Source organism: Staurois parvus, unplaced genomic scaffold, assembly GCF_062004578.1.
Source record: "Staurois parvus isolate SC_StPar_1 unplaced genomic scaffold, SC_StPar_1.0 ptg000133l, whole genome shotgun sequence".
Classification (NCBI taxonomy): Eukaryota; Metazoa; Chordata; class Amphibia; order Anura; family Ranidae; genus Staurois; species Staurois parvus.
The window spans coordinates 5,504,862-5,526,053 of NW_028317929.1; the positions used below are offsets into that span (position 1 = coordinate 5,504,862).

The 21,192-nt window shown below is 43.2% G+C and overlaps 1 protein-coding gene across 1 annotated transcript in view; it reads left to right on the forward strand.

Moving 5' to 3' along the window:
• Positions 1-1,218: 1,218 nt before the first annotated feature.
• The window catches only part of DPYSL3 (dihydropyrimidinase like 3), a 244,859-nt gene continuing 224,885 nt past the window's right edge, over positions 1,219-21,192 (forward strand). The window contains exon 1 of the mRNA XM_089673003.1: positions 1,219-1,574. Within this exon, the coding sequence (XP_089529129.1) occupies positions 1,248-1,574 (327 nt within the window). The 5' untranslated portion in view covers positions 1,219-1,247. The remainder of the gene's footprint in view (positions 1,575-21,192) is intronic.

The following is a 21,192-nucleotide window of genomic DNA, read 5'->3' on the forward strand; positions in this document are numbered from 1 at the left end:
TGTCCTCTCCCTGTATACTGGGGTGTACAATATACATATGAGTGTCCTCTCCTGTATACTGGGGACGTACAATACAGATGAGTGTCCTCTCCCTGTATACTGGGGACGTACAATACAGATGAGTGTCCTCTCCCTGTATACTGGGGACGTACAATACAGATGAGTGTCCTCTCCTGTATACTGGGGGTGTACAATACAGATGAGTGTCCTCTCCTGTATACTGGGGATGTACTATACAGACGAGCGTCCTCTCCCTGTATACCGGGGATGTACTATACAGACGAGCGTCCTCTCCCTGTATACTGGGGTGTACAATATACATATGAGTGTCCTCTCCCTGTATACTGGGGTGTACAATATTCATATGAGTGTCCTCTCCCTGTATACTGGGGTGTACAATATACATATGAGTGTCCTCTCCCTGTATACTGGGGTGTACAATATACATATGAGTGTCCTCTCCCTGTATACTGGGGTGTACAATATACATATGAGTGTCCTCTCCCTGTATACTGGGGTGTACAATATACATATGAGTGTCCTCTCCCTGTATACTGGGGATGTACAATACAGATGAGTGTCCTCTCCTGTATACTGGGGATGTACAATACAGATGAGTGTCCTCTCCCTGTATACTGGGGATGTACTATACAGACGAGCGTCCTCTCCCTGTATACTGGGGATGTACAATACAGATGAGTGTCCTCTCCTGTATACTGGGGATGTACTATACAGATGAGTGTCCTCTCCTGTATACTGGGGTGTACAATATACATATGAGTGTCCTCTCCTGTATACTGGGGTGTACAATATACATATGAGTGTCCTCTCCCTGTATACTGGGGTGTAAAATATACATATGAGTGTCCTCTCCCTGTATACTGGGGTGTACAATATACATATGAGTGTCCTCTCCCTGTATACTGGGGTGTACAATATACATATGAGTGTCCTCTCCCTGTATACTGGGGTGTACAATATACATATGAGTGTCCTCTCCCTGTATACTGGGGTGTACAATATACATATGAGTGTCCTCTCCCTGTATACTGGGGTGTACAATATACATATGAGTGTCCTCTCCCTGTATACTGGGGATGTACAATACAGAGGATCTGCTGCTGTGTTCGTGTCATGAAGTTTGCAGGGAGCTCTTTGCTGCCACCTGTGGCCGCTGTGTGCCTGTGCAGTCGCCCTGCATGCTGCCTGTTCTCCGGACTGTGCTCGGCTCCAGCTCGGTCTCAGCCATGGCATCAGGCAACAGGGGATGGGAGAAGGAAGACGACCTACCGGTGTACCTAGCCCGCCCGGGCACAGCAGACCAAGTGGCCCGGGTGAAGTATGGAGGGATGTTCTGCAATGTGGAGGGGGCATTTGAAAGCAAGACTCTAGACTTTGACTCCCTAAGTGTGGGGCAGAGAGGAGGCAGAAAGAGCAATGCTGGACGTCCAGGGACAGGCAGCCCGAGCCAGGAGAAGAAGGCTGAGCACAGCAACAAAGAGGGGGAGAGCCAAGGAGTGGAGATCAAGACTTCTTGTGGGAAGGAGATCCTGCAGAACCTGGCTGATGACAAGGTAGGTCCCTGCTCCCTGTACATAGGAGGGATCCATGTGTCACTACGGTGCTGATGGGTCACATGTGTCTGTACACCGTGCATGGTCCATATGGGACACTTCTGCCTTCTTGTACTTCTTGTAGAGTCTGGAAGCTGGAAAGTTCCCTGAGATCACAGAGGATTCCTCCCACTCCGGGCTGTGTGGATGGATGTGACTTTCAGTTATTGTCAGAGCTGTACTGACACTCCTAGGGAGAAGAGCACACACTCTACATCATGTGTAGTGGACCACAAGTGCAGCAACATGTAGCCGACTTACCTGTCAGTGTGCCCTCCTCCAGTGCTGACAGGTCTGCCTGCCCAACCACTAATGTATTTATTACAGGTACTTATATAGCGCTGTCAATGTACACAGCACTTTACATATATATTGTACATTCACATCAGTCCCTGCCCTCAAGGGGTGTACAATCTAAGGTCCCTAACTTACATTCATACACATATTAGGGCCAATTTAGACAGGAGCCAATTAACCTACCGGCATGTCTTTGGAGTGTGGGAGGAAACCCATGCAGGCACAGGGAGAACATGTAAAATCCAGGCAGGTGGTGCCGTGGTTGGGATTTGAACCAACGACCCTAGTACTGCCAGGCTGAAGTACAAACCATTTAGCCACTGTGCTGCCCTCTAATGCCACCGTCATCTCCACAATTGTATTTGCATGGAATGTCTTCTCACTTTGGGCAATGGACAGGCATTGATGATGGAACTCCTCCTCATGTAGATTGGAGTTACACTATATCCTGACCACAGTGCTATTTTTTATTTTAGTTTTATTATTACAGGTACTTATATAGCGCTGTCAATTTACGCAGCATTTACATATATTTTGTACATTCACATCAGTCCCTGACCCTCAAGGGGAGTACAATCTAAGGTCCCTAACTTACATTCATACATACACGTACTAGGGCCAATTTAGGCATTAGCCAATTGACCTACCATCAGGGGCGGACTGACAACTCATGGGGCCCCTGGGCAATAGGGGATCATGGGGCCCCTGTGTCCTTGCCCAAACTCAAAAAAGCCTATGAAAAAGGTACCAGGGGCATCTCATGGGGCCCCCTACTGACCCCGGCCCTCAAGCAGTGCCCGAGTTTCCAAATGGTCAGTCCGCCCCTGCCTACCAGCATGTCTTTAGAGTGTGGGAGGAAACCGGGGTACCCAGAGGAAACCTACGCAAGCACAGGGAGAAAATGCAAACAGGTATTGTCGTGGTTGGGATTCGAACTGACAACCCTAGTGCTGCTAGGTGGAAGAACTAAACATTTAGCAACTGTGCTGCTCATCATGACATCATATCAAACCGAAAACCAAAAATGTATTATATTGCAGCTTTCCAGTCATTGGATGTGGTGGCTGCATTCACTTTCTTTTCTTTGCTTTTTTCCTTGTGTTTTCACTTGGTGATCTGGCCAGTAACACAACTTCTGTATTAGGGAGACACCACTCTGGAGGAACAAGTACAGAACACAGCACACAGCAGCATTGTCAGTGTGGAGGGGGATGGGAGTGTTAGGCCTCATGCACAGAGGGCATTTTTGCAGCCCCTTTTAGGGACGTCAGGTGTTTTTTTTCCTGCTTTCAAATGGCCCTCCATGTTATCCTATGTGTCCATGCACACATAGACTTTTAGAAGCTTTTAGTAGCAGTAGCGTTTACCAGCAGGACGAAAACCCCAGGGCCGATGTGTTAAGGAGCAGCAGTGTTTTTTCAGAAAAAACACTTGACGCGCCTAAACACATGTTTACCAGCAGAAAAAAAGCCCAGGGCCAGTGCATTCAGGAGCAGCAGCGTTTTTTAAGAAAAAACACTTGATGCGCCTAAACACAAGTTAACGCTAGGCGCATTTAGCGCTTAAGTGTTAATTCATTTCAATGGCCAGAATACATTATTATTCTGGCCAATTAAATAAATTAACATCCAAGCTCTTGACACTTGGAAATGCGCCTAGACACTTGTAAAAGCATTAGATACTTTTACAAGCATCAGGCATTTTTCTGTAAAAATGCTGCTGCCAGGAGGAAGGCTTCTAGGAGAATTTTTTTTAAAGTCCTGTGTGCATGAGGCCTTAAATATATTATTAGCAGATCTGAATATAATAACAGATTGAAGCCAAAAGCCAACTCACACTTTACTGTATAATAAGTTACAGCAAGCCCCAGGGTTAGTGCGTCCAGAAGCAGTAGTGTATTGGCAGAAAAAAATGTTTGACACGTCTAAGCGCGTGATAATTAATTTTATTGGCCAGAATAAATTGTTATTCTGGCCAATTAAATTAATGCCCAATGCTTGACACACTTGTAATAGCTTTAGATCCTTTTACAAACTTCAGGCATTTTTCTGTAAAAATGCTGCTGCCAGGAGGATGGCTTGTAGGAGAGTTTTGTTAAATGTCCTATGTGCATGAGGCCTTAGGATAAAGGTTTGACATGAATAAGTAAAAGCTGATCATATTAATCACCCCTGCCAGTGTTGAATGGTTTCATCCATATAAACTGGTACATTCCGCTGGAGAGCTTGAGCTTCTGAAAAACAGGCTGAATCACCAGATGAAAATAGAAGAAAGCAAGCCTAAGGGCCCATGCACACTGGCTTACAAAAAAAAGTCAAGAGAAATATTTGGCGCACTAAGAAGAAAAAAAACAGATGTATACTGTGATGGATAGTATATTAACCACACAACTGAAGTCCATAAAGTCTAAAGATGGTTAAGGAATACTCCAACAATGCTTGACTCAGTGGAAGCCGATTGAAAAAGAGCTAGAAGAGACGCTGTGCGAACCATAAAAGAGAGAGGAGCAGCGCCATCTAAGTGCAGCAATATAAGCAAATCATTTATTCCACAATATTGGCAACTCACAATAGTAGTAGTCAAATGAGTGCTTGTCAAACTGGTGTCAACTGCTGTGCAACTTCTGGCTGGTCCTGCTGCAGGCAAGTCTCCAAAGCACTGTCCGTGGCTGTGCTGGTGGTTCCCAGTACTTCGTGGTCGGTGTGGATCCTCAGGGCAGGCGGGAGTAATGTCAGCTCCAGGTACAGCAGCAGTCGGTATGGCACGTGTTCAGAACATGCATGCTCCTTCATCAGGCCATCATTATTAAAAAAAATGTCAGAGCTCTTGGCAGGGAAAAAGAAGCTAATTTAGAGCACTTTTGTACTAGCGTTTAGGAGCATTTAGGAGTGTTTAGCAGCATTTAGGAGTGTTTAGCAGCATTTAGGAGTGTTTAGCAATTTTTTCTGCTCTCAAAAATGCAAAACAGAAGGTTTTTTTTTTCTGCCTCTAAACGCTAAGCTTAAAATATGCCAATAAACAACCGAATGTGCATGGATACATAGGATAAAACACTAAACTTTGTGCCTTCTGGAGGGGTTTTCTTTGGGGCAGGGGCCGGTTTTTGGGCGGGAATGTATGGGATGTGCAATTGTCATTTTTTTACGTCCAATAAATATATCCTGTTCATTAGCCATTGAGGTGCTGTATCCTTTCTTTCTTGTGGGTTTTTTGTAGGTCATTGCTTTTGGATGCACCTCCCCCCTGTTATATGTGTGCAGGGGGGTAAGGCATGAGCTGGTGTACCACTTCCAGGACAGGGTGGTCAGCCGTTGGGGGTTTCTTTACATAAATCACTAAACTCCCCTAGGAACAGCTTTTTTTTAAGCCGGTGTCCTAAAAAGAAAACTAATACAGTCATCACATCTAAAGCCAGCCATACATGGGTTGAATTCCGAAAGAATGTTCTTTTGAAAATCTTTTCTAAGAATTTTCGTTAAATTTCACACTATTAGTGGGTCACAGAAATGGCCGATTTTCGTGTGACCATCGAATGTGAGTGATCGGGCATGTTGGAAGTTTTTTTGAGTTTAGTAAGTGGTGCCGCGCTTTTAAAAGAAATATATAACTATCTAAAACAATTTCAAAATTATTTTACATATTTGTGCAACTTATGCGTGTAAAGACTGTTCCCAAACCATTTAAAAAAATACATAACCCATATATATTAAATAAGATGAAAAACAAAATAACCAAAAAACAATATTACTAAAATATGCAAAATAGATTGAAAAGTGTCCAGAAATTAAATAAAAATAAAAAATAAAAAACAGAAATAGAAATAAAAATTAAATGTGAAAAATAATTGTATAATGTCCAAATGAGTGTCCAAAGAATCTTTGCTTGGGTGCGCTCACCTCCTTGTTAGCCTATTACTAGGCTAACACAGCTGTTTGGATATTAGGTGTGGATGGGATCCTTTATGAGCTCCCCTGGGTTTAGCTGGATGGATAGCTTCTGATGGAAACTAGTGATCTCTGCCTCCTTACACTGCTGGTGGAAATGCTTCCATCTCCCTTAGTTCCTCGTTAGTCTTAGTGGAAGAAAGATATATGGTGCCTTATTGTTTTATAAAACATGTATTTATTACTCCCCTTTATGCACTCACATGTAGGTACAAACAATGCGCTTTTACTGAGTGTAACCGCTCAGTACGGGTATGACCTGCTTCCTCCGAGTGTATGCAAGCACTGCCTATACTTGCCGTGTCAGAAGTCGGGTTGCCGTGGTGACGTCAATGCCCCTCCCCAATGCGTTGCGCCACAGGGTCATGTGGCTTCTTCCGGGGGATGTGATAGGCTATGCCCAAGCGCTTGACGCCATTGGGGGTTTCTTTACATAAATCACTAAACTCCCCTAGGAGCAGCTTTTTTTTTAAGCCGGTGTGCATGGATCCTAAAAAGAAAACTAATACAGTCATCACATCTAAAGCCAGCCATACATGGGTTGAATTCCGAATGAATGTTCTTTTGAAAATCTTTTTAATTTCACACCATTAGTGGGTCACAGAAATGGCCGATTTTCGTGTGGCCATCGAATTTGAGTGATCGGGCATGTTGGAAATTTTTTTGAAAAACGAACAAATTTCGAATCAATGATGGGAGAATCGTGCTAGAAATATAAAGCTGTGTCCTGGAAAGAAAAGAAAAATCTTGGCTACGAAAATTCTTTTCTGTAGCAACATGAGGAGAAATTGAAGGCTTGGTTGGTTGAATTCCGAAATCAATGGTGGCACCATTGGATTACAAAACATACAAAATTTTCTGATTTTCTAAAGAAAATTCATTCGGAATTCCACCCATGTATGGCCTGCATTAGAATTGGTAAACTGCAACATAAGAACAGACAGTGAACCAACAACATATGCTGCACATGCACAGCTGTCACCATACCCAGGGCCGTGGATAAGGGGGTACCAACGGTCCTCCTATACAGGGCCCAAGCCAGCTGGGGGGGTCCAGGCAGCTGGGTGACTCAAATGTGGGCAGAGAGGGCGATCAGCTTAGGGTGGGAGTGGCAATTACTGGAATTGATTCCCTGTATGGTTCTCTCTACTGCAGCTGAAAGCTGACTACTTCAGCTTTCCCTCCGACTGGCTTTCAGCTGCTGCAGAGAAAGCCATACAGAGGATCTGTTCCAGTAGTTTCCCCTCTGCTGCCCAGGGCCCCCCTGTGTGCCTCCACTCTTGCAGTGCATCTGGCTTCCCTTCTCTTCTTGCCTCCGGCAGCTGCAAGCACACAAAGGGATCCTTCAGGATGGAGAGTGGGGGAAGGGTCACATTTACTAGCCCATTTAATTCCTGAATGAACACAATAAGTGATTGGTACCAATCATTCGCTGTGTTAACTCATAACTGAAGCATAGTAAACATTTTGGTTTTCTTTCAGGGGGGGGCTGACATGTTGGCTGTATGGGGCCCCATGGCTTCAAACAGCAGCCCTGACCGTACCTACCAAAAAATATTTGGAGCAGATACCCAGTAACAATATCTGTGTACAAGTACACATTTTCTCTTTGTTCTTTTTAGCTGTTTCATGTTATATTGGTTACTTTCAGTGTATAGTATTGTTGTGAAAATATTAAACCAGCTGCAGGAAAAGGTGTGGCCGTTATTAGGATAAATTCTCTCTACTCACCCACTCCATTCATTCAATAGGAATCATGATAGACATGTTCATCACTTGATCAGTTGTGTATAAAGCCTATTGTTAGCAGAATGTATTCGCAGTTAATGGCAGAGCAGTGACATAATCCTCATAATCCCTGCTACCAATCTAAAACTGGCCATGAAAAAAAATCTGCCAGATTCTAACATCCACACTGAGCCTCGTTCACACTGATGTGATTTTAGATGAGTTTCAGAACTCACTGATTTGCATGTCAATAGAGATAATTGTAACCTGGCTTTCCGGGGGTGTGGATATTTTTTAAAAAACTACTTTTCCAGGGATTAAATCAGTGTCCCAATCTACTTGTCCCTCAGGATAATCTACAGTACTTGTCCAGATACATTTTTTTTTTTTTTTAACAAAAACTGTATTTAATCTGAGGTGCTTTATGGAATGTCTGGGGCTTTTAAAAACAAAAAAGGCATTATGGCGACCTAAACATTTAATAAATTGCGCTGTTTATCTCCTCCTCCCCTCCCTGCCTCTCTCCAGCACCGCACCCGGGGACTAGCAGAGAGGGGAGAGACCTTTCAGTATAATGAGCACTGATTGAGTGCTCCTCAGGAAAGTGGAGTGTCCGGGTTATCCTTTATCCCTTTTGCTGCCAGAGCCATTTTTGCATTTTTTTGCACAAGTTTAAAAAAGCATTCAAGGCCTGAAGATTACACAAAACTTCAAAACGTGATTTATTTTCTGAAAGCAGACACCCTAGAGAATAAAATAGTGGTAGTTCCAATTTTTTATGTCACACGATATGATCACAAAGGTCTAGGAATGGCAAAAATGTCAGTAAAAAATACACTTACGTTAATTTTAAGGCACAGAAAGCAATGCATTATGAAAAAAAATTGCAACATATAAAAGATGAGGATGCAGTGAGTAAAAAATAGATATCCAACATGTCAAATCTTAAATTTTCAACAAATTTTAGTACCCTATATGTTCTATAGGTGACACTTTTAAAGCTCCTTATAGGTCATCAGTTGAGCGTTACAGAGGAGGTCTGGTGCTAGAATTATTGTTCTCATTCTGGCGTGTGCGACGATATGTAACGTGTATCGCAATCGTCGTTTTCATGTGCAGGCTCCCCAGCGCATGCTTTTACATTTGTACATGCGTAGATATGTGGAGGTGGGGGGCCTTGAAAAATTTTGGGGGGGGGGGGGGGTTGTTATATGCTTGGGTGTAACTTACATTTTTTTAAAAATAAAAAAAACATTTTTTTACTTAACTTTTTTTTTTTTTTAAATCACATAGGGGACAAAAAGTCCCCTATGGGATGATTTTTAGTGACAGGTTTTCTTTTTTGAGACATCCAGGGTCTAAAAGATCCTGCATGTCTCCCCTGTGCTCCACTGAATGTAATGCAGTGCACATCGCACCACATTACATTCTCTCTCGGCCTCGATGGCCGGGAATCTGACAACAGGGACTCAGAAGTAACGTCACCTCAAGTCCGGGTCAGGACAAGAAGGGGAGGGGAGCGGACATGTCTGCTCTCCTCCCTCCTCTATACTCGCATCCTGGCATACCGTCGGCACCCACTGAACAGGCCTGCAAATGGGCATGCTGAGCCCAGGACATATAGCAGGCGGGGAGGGCAGAGGCTGGCACTCAAATGTTTCCACCTGACAGATGAGGCAAAAAAAAACTACCTGCCCGCTGCTCCAGAGCTACATGTCCCAGGTGTTGAGCAATATGAATTGCAGATCCCTTTAATCTATGGAGGTCATTCACACCTATGCATTCCAAACACAATGCGATTTCAAAAAGGGTCCAGTGTGTGTTTGGTGAGGTGCATTTTTGAGCCTCAGACTTAGATGGTAAGAGTAGTGAAAACACATAGTCTATTAAAAGTAATGCGATTTCAGTGTGAGATACACCTGTTTCTGCTGTCACAAACTTAGCCAGAACAGAAATCACACATATGGGCAGCGTAGTGGCTAAATGGTTATCACTTCCACCTGGCAGTACTAGGGTTGTTGGTTCAAATCCCAGCCACGGCACCACCTGCCTGGAGTTTGCATGTTCTCCCTATGCCTGTGTGGGTTTCCTCTGGGTACCCCGGTTTCCTCCCACACTCTAAAGACATGCTGGTAGGTTAATTGGCTCCTGTCTAAATTGGACCTAGTATGTCTATGTATGAATGTAAGTTAGGGACCTTGGATTGTACTCCCCTTGAGGGTGAGGGACTGATGTGAATGTACAATATATATATGTGAAGCGCTGCGTAAATTGATGGTGCTATATAAGTACCTGAAATAAATAAATAAATGTGCATCAGAATCACACCACAACCGCTCCTTGAAATCACACTTGCAAAACGCATAGAAATCACACCACATCTGTGTAAATCAGGGCTACAAAGCACAGATGGATGAATCTCATCTGACGGGTGAACCCGCAACTTGAGTTTTGAGCTGTGAATGGCAGCCTTTACTCTTTTATGCTTGTGTATGCTTTTAACATATCCAATTTATTCAAACCGAGTGTATTCTTGTTTTTTTTTTATGCCATGGTGAAACTGTACCCATATCTACATGTATCTTTGGCTGCCCAAGGAATATCCTTGAGAATCTAAGTAGTCACCTGTTCTGAGTTCACCATGTCAACCTGCAATCTATTGGAAAGAATGGATATTTCATTGGCCTGTCCTCACAGAATTCAGGACAATTTGCAATACACCAATTTACAAATGGTTGCTTTTTGACAATGTGGCTAGCATTTCTGCCAATGCCTATATTTTATCAAAGAGGTAGATTAGGTGCTGACCTTGTACTGTTCACATTTGCTTTCCCACCACAGAAGACTTTTCTTAAAGTGTTACAAAACCCACAACAGTAAAATCAGTCCTTATATGCAGTAAAACATACTTGTTATACTCACTTTGGAACTTAAGGGTTTAATCCTCTGCATTGTGTAAAAAGGATGTTTGGGCTTCTCTGATCCTCCCCTTCTTCCACATTGCACATTTCATCTCCTGATAGAACACAGCCTTAGGAACTCTCTGCACATGCTCAGTTTTGTGTGTACTGCTAGAGAGTTTTTTCTTTTTCTTGGTTGGGTGCATGTGATCAGCACAGGGCAAATCAGTACTGTTCAGACAGAGGGTCAGGGGTTATGCGATCTCATAGGGCAGTGAGAGGAGAATGAAAACTCCTACAAGCTTTATCCAGTGTTTAGCTGGACACTGATAGAAGTAACAAGACTGCTTTAACTGCTGATGAGAAAATGTATTTAGCAGTTTATATTTACTAAAATAATTGCATTTCTATGTTCTGTGTACTGTGGGAGACTGGATATAGTGAATGCACCATCGAAAACTGTAGCTGCTGACTTTTAAAATACAGCCATTTCCCTGTCTCTCGGTCCAGCGGTGTCTTCACCACCGCTGGTTTCACCGGTCGTCTCCTCTCCCTGGTGCCGGCATCTTCAGTGTGGGCACCCGGCTGTGACAGCTTGCGGCTTTACAGCCAGGTGCCCACTGCGCATGCATGAGAAGTGCTGCACTTTGTAAATGGCCCCATAGTCTTCTGGGACCACTCACGTGCACCAGAAGACTACGGGGAGGTAGGGGGGAAGACAACTTCCGCTTCCAATCGCCTAGGCGATCGCAGCGAAAGTTGGAGTGGTTACTTGTCAAATTCGGGTACCCGATCCCCAAAGGTGCCAATCCTTAACCCCTTCACGATCGTTCCTGCGTGAAGAGGAGTTCCTGCGCTGGGAGGTGGGCGGGACAGGGTGGGGCTTAGTGTCATGTGGCAGCTGTGACTTCACGTCACGCCGGTCACATGATCGGGAAAGGTCCCGATCGAAAGAGCGGACCAGGACCTTTCCGTGAGTACCTCACGTGCTGGGAGCGCGCAGGGCGCGCTCTCAGCACATATGTTTTTTGTTACATGAACGCAAATGTGCGGCCGCTCTACGTCTAGGCCCAGACTCCGGGAGGCCGCACATTTGCGTGCGGCCGGTGTGAAGAGGTTACTAGGGAGCGGGGGACAAAGGCTTAAAGCGGAACTTCCCCTTTTGGGTGAAGCTCCACTTTAAGTACTTTTTTTGTCAAGTTGCTCTGAACGGTGCCACAATAACTTAACCCAACTGATGCTGTAATGCCATCTTGGCACCTGTGGGCAAGGGGGGTTAGAAGGAGCAGCACAATGCCTCAAAAAAGTTGTGACTTTTTCCTGGATTTTTCTTCCCTTTACTGTCCACCTCTGGATATTTGCACCTAGATTCGGCAAGAAAAGTGTTTGGAGGAAGAGGTGCAGGATGTTAATACTCAGAAGCATCTTTATTGTTCAGGAAACACAAACCCATCTCTCTTTTCTCTGGTATGATGGCCCATAGTGTTGAAGATCACATGTCATAAGGGGTGGAGCTTGTACAACAGGAGTTCATTTTAAGGCTTCATTTGCATGGCTATAAAGGACCATGCACCTTCAAGAAAGTGCATATTTCTGGGCCTTGGAAGCCAGAGGTTTTTGTGTGCAAATGAAGTCAGCAAACTCTCTGCGTTCATATATATATAACTGCTCAGATGTTTGGTGGCACATGTACAGCCACAACATCTGTCAGCCTCCCATTGATTTGTACAGGCTCTTGGATGCTGCCATATGCATAACCTTTGGCCCTTGGGCACAGAAATATGTTCCACTTTGACAGTGCACAGCTGTCTATGGCCATGTGAATGAGACCTAGACACTTCTGAGCAGCATCAAGGCTTTCTTCATGACCAGTTGCAATCAGTGAGCTTCTATGGCTGGAGCTGTTTTAGGAGATGATTGATTGCAATTGGTTTCTGAGTTCGGAGTCTTCCTGATGTCTTGAGTTATTTGAGAACTCCTGTAAAACATGGCATTGGCAGTCGTCCGAGAGTGATAATCATAGTTGCTTGGCATTAGCTTCAGTATAAAGAGTGGCTGTATGAAAGTGTCTGCTGGAAGAATTGTTTAACTACTTCACCAGAGCGACCAATCAGGTTCTTCCTTGTCAACATGGAAGAAGAAAGTGATAATCTGATTGGTTTCTATTCAAAAACCACTTTAAGCGGATGTACTCTCTGTAAGCATTGAGCTGCCTGAAAGTAATTTTATATGTTTTTCATGATGATTACATTTGGGCATGCTTTCTGTCTGTTCCATATTTTAACCACATAGCAACCAATCAGCTCCCAGGTTTTATTTTCAAAGCTTAATTGAAAAAACTGAAGTTAGCAGCTGATTGGCTACCATGCACAGCTGCACCAGATTCTGAGTGCACCAGCTTTAGTAAATCCCCTCCAGTGTGTACCCAGCATAACACACTTCCAGTATTGTCTGGAGAGGGTAGTGTTAGGTGGACTTGTGGACTTTACACAAGTGACAAATAAAAAACTGACTCCATCCGGCACTTTATATGTCAGTACAGAAATCTTTTTTTTTCCTTTTTTGGATAAAGGTTAGGCTAAACTAAACAAAAAAGTTGACCATGGAAAGTACCCCTGGCACTGTTAAATGGTTTGTCTCATTTGTCTAAATTCCACTTTTGGTGCAAAGCTTGGTCTGATAAAAGTAAAATTACTGCAGAATCACCAGGTAAAAAGCCCAATACGTGTAAATTTATTGGTTTACGTGAATGTTATAGCGTTTACAAATGGCGGTATATATACTGGGATTTTTTATTTTATTTTTACTAGTAATGGCAGTGATCAGCGACTTATAGCGGGACTGCTGGACTGCGGCGGACAATCTTACACTGGGGGGAACGGACTTGGTGTCACTGACATCCCTAGTGAAACCAATACAGTGATCGTTGCTAATAAAAAGCACTGACACTGTACTAATGGCACTGGGCAGGAAGGGGTTAACATGTGGGGCGATCAAAGGGTTAACTGTGTGCTGGGAGTGTTTTACTAAGTGTGCTGTGTTAGTGCTTCACTGTAAGCACACTGCTTTGCATGGCTGTGCTGTGCAGTGGGCAGGAGCTGACTGGGGAGAGAACTGTTTTGTTTACAAACAGTTCTCCCCCCCCGTCAGAGATGCTCGGCAATCACCGGGTGCCAGAGAGTAATCACCGGCCGGGACCCTGGCCCCCCCCTATCCAGATATGCAAAATCACGTGTATATATACGTGATTTTGCACACAGCTGCCGCTCTGTAGCAATATTTCTGCTATGGGGCGGCGCTAAAGCGGTTAATATACACGTATTGGGATTTCTTTTCCAAAAGACATGTAGCAGAATACATTTTGGCCGAAATTTCTGACTAACTTTGAGTTTATTGGATATTAAATTTAAAAAAATATATTTTTTTTTACTATTTGGGCCAGTTTTCCTTTGATAATAATAATAATAATTAAACAAAAAATCAGGGGACATCCATTACCATTTACCACCAAAAGAAAGTCCAATTTGTCCTAAAAAAAACAAGGCATAATCCACCTGAAGTAGTTGTGACGATATGTTCAGTTTTACTAACATATGTCAAAGTTGTAAAATTCTGTTCAGGCATTACTATTTGTTTTACGCTCAGTGACTAAAGGGTTAAAATCAACATATTGCAGATTACTGGTCATCATATTTGGTGGCCGCATTCGTTTTCTTTTGTGTTTCTTTGCCCCTCGGTTTTTACACATCCTGTATTAGCATTCCCCCACTCTGGATGAAGTAGCACAGGGGCAAATTTGGACAGCACCTATGTCAGTCTGGGAGGAAAGGGAGTATTAGTACTAGCAGATTTAGATACACCAGCAAATTGAAGCCAAACTCCAGCTCACATATTTTTAAGTAGTTACAGCAACACTTTTTTCCTTTGGGATAAATGTTTTCCATAAATAGAAGCTGATCATAATCGCCCCTGTCAGTGGTAAATGGTTTGTCTCAATCTTCTAACTGCTCATCTACAGGACAGCTTGTTCTGCTGAAAAACAAAAGACTTACTGCCAAGTAAACAAGGTGAAAATAAAAGAAAGCAATCCTAAAAAAATGACTTATGCAGCAACCACATCTAAGAATTGGTAAGCTGCAACATAATGAATGTTTGCTTTTGGGTTTAACACTGCTTTAATGCTAGTGACAGACTGTATCATATATGTATCATATATGACATTTGCCTTCAGTACCACGTTAATACAAATCACAAAGATTAAGGCCCGGTTCACACTGCTGCGACTTGACATGCCATTTGACAGTTCCAAATCACATTACAAGGTGCTTCCTATTGTAGGCAATGGAACCTTTCTGTCGGAGTAGTACTGATTTTGAAAATAGTTCCTGCAATATTTATGGCAATTTCAGGTGTGACATGCATTGACATCTGTGCATGAAATCACACAAATGTCAGGCAAGCCGCATATGACTTTGCACCGGGTCCACAACTTTGAAATCTCGCTACTTTAAGTGAAGTAGCACAATTTCAGTGTCGCATTTGGTGTGAACCGGGGCAAAGTGACTGGGGTTTTTTTATTAAAACTTGAGAGTGCAAAATCTGGTTTAGCTCTGCATAGAAATCAATCAGCTTCCAGGTTTTTTTGTCAAAGTTTGAAGTGTTACTAAAGTAAACTCACTATATCTGGGCTCCCACAGTACACAGTACATAGAAATGCAATTATTATAGTAAATATAAACTGCTAAATACCTTTTCTCATCAGCAGTATATCAGTCTTGGGACTTCTATCAGTGTCCAGCAGAGCACTAATTAAAGCTTCTAGGAGTTTTCATTCTGCTCTGACTGTCCTATGAGGCTACATAACACCTGATCCTCTGTCTGGATTGGCTCTGTGCTGATCACATGCACTCTCCCAAGGAAAGAAAACTCTCTAGCAATACACACCAAACTGAGCATGTGCAGCATGCCTCCAAGGCTTTGTTTTATCAGCAGATGGATTGGGCACAGTAGAAGAAGGGAGGAATCAGAGAAGACAGGATTAAACATCCATTTTATACAATGCAGAGGATTAACCCCTTAGATTCCACAGTGAGTATAACAAGCATGCTTTACAGCATATACAGACTGATTTTACTGTCGTGGGTTTAGTTACACTTTAACTGAACAAGCTAAAGGTAGAATCTGATTGGCTACCATGCACAGCTGCACCAGAGTTTGCACTGAAAACTAAACTAGATTTTGCACTAAAATGCTAAAAACTGTCAAAAAGCAGTAGCTACAAAAGAAGAGGATTTATGTCCTGTCAATTTTGATCTGAGGACTCTTGTAGAGTAATGGTCCCTTCACACTAGTCACATATCTCGGTGTGTTGAATTCCTTTTTCCCTACTATGCTCTCTGGTTCATCCTGCTGGCACAGGCTACATCATCACAGCGGAAGGCACCATTGCATGCAGCAGGGGTTGCAGGCATCCAACATGCCTAACAGTATGCAATGTGCAGATTCTAAACAGAATAAAAATCAGAGGGACAGGCAGCAGGACAGGACAGCATAATTCATTTTTTTTTACTTAGAGTTGCTTTAATTACATTAATCTGATCACATGTATATTGTCTAAAAAAACTATATCAATTTCCTTTGGAGGGACTCCCTCTAACTTCCTGATTTGGCTATGGGACTGGAAGTGAAGGGCAGTCCGCGCAATGATACATAGATGGCCCAAAAATCTGACAGGGCTTATAATTCTCAAGTTTTGCCCTTAGTTCTACTTTGAGCCAGAACAGAGAAATGCAGTCTTTGTATCAGGTTGCTGTAACATGTTCTAGGACACTAGTAGAGCCTCTGGAAGAGCAGGATGCAGCCACTCCGGATAGCTACTGATCACTGTGACATTAGCCAGAGCAGCCTCTCTCATGCAAAAAGCACAAAGATAATCCCCAGACATTTCTTAATCATCATATGTACTGACGGCCGAATTCACTTTTCAGATTTTAAAGGCTGTTAAAGAATAAGCAAACATAATGTTTCATATTCCTGATATGTGCCTGCTATACCATGTGCTTGTATGAAAAACTACCCTGTTCTCTGTGTATTGCTTCCTTTGTGTGATATCCCTGCTGTTCCTGCCAGTCCCTCTGCTTTGCTATTAAAAAGAGATCACACTAAGCAAGAGAGCACAGCGTGGTCAGTTCTCTAGCTATGCTGGGAATTTAATATGCTCCCCTCCAATGGTCAGACTTGTTCTGACACCTTTTCTAACCTCCCACCACCGCACAGCTTTTCACTGGGAAGAGCATTGAGCTGATGTTTCTCCTCCCCTCAGCTCTTATGCAGGGGAGAATAGAGGGAATGTAATCTTTTATTTAAAAAAGTGAACAAAGGTATTCATAATGTTTTTTATATCTATACACAAGGTTTTTTTTTTCACCACCATTACTTGTAAACACAGAACTGCTTCTGTGTTTACAAGTGACAGCTTGTCCCCCAACGGCTCCCACAGATCAGTTCTCCACTGAGTTCAAGATGTGGACATGTGAGATGCAGGTGCCCGGGTACAGTGCAGATGCCAACACCCCCACTGGATGATCTCCCTGTAAGAGAGAGGGGAGGAGTGACCTACAGTGTGCTGGAAGATTCTAGAGCTGGTTGGGTGCTTCAGCTTAATACAGCTAAAAAGGTGAGATATGCAGAAGATGGTGGAGTTTTTAATAATAGGGGAGGAGATGGGGGCAGTAGAGGGGGGGTTACATGCAGAGGTCAGAGCTGAAATGGGGTGGAAGTGAGATGTGGATGGGGGATGAAGAGGTATGTAGCTGTAGTGGAAGAGGGCTGAACTCTGAACTCTGTGTGTAGCACACCCATGTACTCTGCACTGTGTGTGTAGCACACCCATGTACTCTGCACTGTGTGTGTAGCACACCCATGAACTCTGCACTGTGTGTGTAGCACATCCATGAACTCTGCACTCTGTGTGTAGCACACCCATGAACTCTGCACTGTGTGTGTAGCACATCCATTAACTCTGCACTGTGTGTGTAGCACACCCATGAACTCTGCACTGTGTGTGTAGCACACCCATGTACTCTGCACTGTGTGTGTAGCACACCCATGAACTCTGCACTGTGTGTGTAGCACACCCATGAACTCTGCACTCTGTGTGTAGCGCACCCATGAACTCTGCACTGTGTGTGTAGCACACCCATGAACTCTGCACTCTGTGTGTAGCACACCCATGAACTCTGCACTGTGTGTAGCACACCCCTGAACTCTGCACTGTGTGTGTAGCACACCCCTGAACTCTGCACTGTGTGTAGCACACCCCTGAACTCTGCACTGTGTGTAGCACACCCCTGAACTCTGTACTCTGTGTGTAGCGCACCCCTGAACTCTGCACTGTGTGTGTAGCACACCCATGAACTCTGCACTGTGTGTGTAGCGCACCCCTGAACTCTGCACTGTGTGTGTAGCACACCCATGAACTCTGCACTGTGTGTGTAGCACACCCCTGAACTCTGCACTGTGTGTGTAGCACACCCATGAACTCTGCACTGTGTGTGTAGCACACCCAAAAACTCTGCACTGCGTGTTTACTGCACCCCTGAACTCTGCACTCTTTGTGTAGTGCACCCCTAAACTCTGCACTCTGTATGCAGGCCACTCCTCAACGCTGCACTATTTACATAGTGCACCCCTAAACTGCATTAGTAATGTACGTACTGCACTGTTGGTACCTAATGCCCCTTTATGACCCTCCCACTCTTAGTGAAATTTGACCATGACTATTTGATGCAGTTTGGTGTATGTGTGTGGGAGGAGAGGGGGCAGTTTTTTTTTGGGGGGGGGTTGAGTTCCTGCACCTATTTTCTGAGAAAAAAATCCCTGTCTATACACAAATGTTTTGCCTTTCATTTCTAATTTTAACTGAATGGGTTGTTTTACAAGGTGAGGGTTTACAATCACTTTAAAAAGTATGTAAACCCAACATTTTATATTCCTCATATGTGCCTGCTGTACCATGTACTTGTATGAAAAAGTTCTCTTTGTGTTGCTTCCTTTGTGTGAAATCCCTGGTGTTCCTGCCAGTCCTTCTGCTTTTCTATAACAACTGACCACGCTAGACATGAGAGCAAAGTGCAGTCAGTTCTCTAGCTGTGCTGGGAACTCATTGTCTCCTCCAATGGTCAGACTTCTGCTCCCACACCTTCCCTGAACAGCCATTCATTGGGTAGTTCAGTCTGCTGCTGTTTCTCCTCGCCCAGCTCTCTGTTCTAAGCTGCATAAGAATCTTTTGGGTATGTGATCACTTATAAAACAGGGGGAAAGGTATTTATAATGTTTTTATACGTATGCAGGAATGTTTTGCCTTTTCAACTAATTTGCCTATTTTCAACTGAATGGATTGTTTTACAAGGTGAGGGTTCACGTATACTTTAAGCCTAAAATTTCACCAATAAGTAATCCACAGGAATGGCTATTTCCATGTCTGGATTTGTATGTGGATGCAGGCTGGGAGAAAAGACCTTGTTTTTTGCCACAACACCTGTTGGTGGAACCAACGCTTGTGGCTTTTAATAAGAATTGTCTATTGACCATAAAAGCCCATCAGATTGTTTCCAACAAGTGCTAGGAAAATGACAGTTTGGGCTCATTCACACTGGCATTGTCAAACCTAAGTTCATATGCATTTTCCAGGAAATTTCTAAATGCATATAAATGCAGGTAATGATTTCTAATAGTACCGTTTACACTGAGCATTTTCCTGTCTTTGGGTGCACCAAGATAATAGAATTTTATTTGTCTAGGATCGGATTGGAAGCTGAATGATTACTATTTCCTGCACAAAAATGCTCACCAACATGGTGGTCCAATGCAACAATGATTGTACTACTGTATATAGAGTCCAATCCCCCTGGTGTCTATATGTTGGTCTTTAGTGTCAGTAAATTCATAATGCCAGCCTTTGATCCTTCTAAAAAGTAATATGCCATTTTCCGTAGTCAGTAAATATACATTAAAGTCTGTTTAGCCAAAAATGTTTATACCCTTGTCAGCTTCTATTTTTGCTGTCTATGTTCTGTTGTAGAGCTTTCCCTTCATATACTGTATCAGAGATGTCACAGGGAGGTAAAAACAAATTTGTACGATCTGTTTTAGACAGTTCTCACCCATTGGAAGATATCTCTCCATCTCCATCTCCTGTCCTCATGACAATTCAAAATGTTGTATTTCCCATCACTTTCTGTACCAGAGACAATCATCAGAAAGAGGGGGTTAACCTCCCCAACTGTTAGAACCCTTTCCTACACTATACAAAAAAAGTTGTCTTTTTTCTTGCTGCCCATAGAAAGTATAAAGAAAACTTCTGGTGCCAAAATAATAAAATTTCAAATTGTGCTGCTCATAAACCTTTAATGTAAGCCCTTGCTGTCAGAAAATGTAAATGCGTAAACCAGATGAAACAAACTTTCTAAGATTTAGTATTCCCAGGATTGTCCATATTACTAATGTCAAGGCTTGAACATTAGATTCCACAGTGTTTTGGTGCTGATATTCTCTAGTTCTCTGGTCTCCTCCTCCCATGCCCACCTCCAGGACTTCTCCAGGGTGTCACCCATCCTCTGGAACTCCCTGCCCCAACCCATCAGATTATCACCTACTCTCCTCTCCTTTAGGCGCACCCTGAAAACCCATCTCTTCAGGGAAGCCAACCCCACCCTCTGCTAACTTGCCGACCTCCTCCACTCTTCCTACCACTCCATCCCCCACAGCTATCTCCTCCTGTGCCACCATCCCCTCCCTCCTAGATTGTAAGCTCGAAAGAGCAGGGCCCTCAATCCCCTCATGTTTTGCATTGTATTGGTATTGTTCTGTCACATGTTCTGTCCCCCTTTGTAATGTACAGCGCTGAGCGAACTATTGGCGCTTTATAAATACTGTATAATAATAATAATAATAATAACCCTAAGGCTGGCCATACACTACAATTTTCTGTCCAATTTCTGCCCAATTTCCTTTAGATTTACCTTCAACAATGTAGTGCAAGAGCCTGCCTAATTGGATACAATTGAAAGTATTGTTAGATTTGACCTCCTATTATATGGTTTTTGGTAAATCTAAACCAAAAATCTCAAGAAAATTGTATAATGTTTGGCCAGCGTTAGGCTCCGTTCACACTTGAGCGATTTTCTGCATGAAGCTTCTAGCTCTAAAACTCTCAACAAGCCAAATTCGATTCATTTCAATGGCCCCTGTTCACATGTGAGTGTTTTGTCACATGAAGCAAAACTCCTGTCGCTCAAAAAAGGACACAAGCTTCTTTTTGGCAGATTACAAGCGTTTTTGGCCCCATAGACTTCAATAGAAACACCTGGAAAAGTGTGACTTGAGCATTTTACAAGCAATTTCTGCTCACACAGCAGCTCTTCACCCCTAATTTCTTCCCCCTCTTCTTCCTCTAGTGCTTTCTATTGGCTAAACAAAAATGCCTGAAGCTGTAAAATGCTTGTAATACACTTCAAAAACGCTCAAAAACTCTCAAATAAAAATGCCAGTAAATCGCTACACTCAGGTGTCAAAGCAGCCTTAAAGTGTTACTAAACCCTCAACAGTAAAATCAGTTTGTATATGCAGTAAAGCATTCTTGTTATACTCACTGTGGAACTTAAGGGGTTAATCCTCTGCATTGTGTAAAAAGGCTGTTTGATCCTGTCT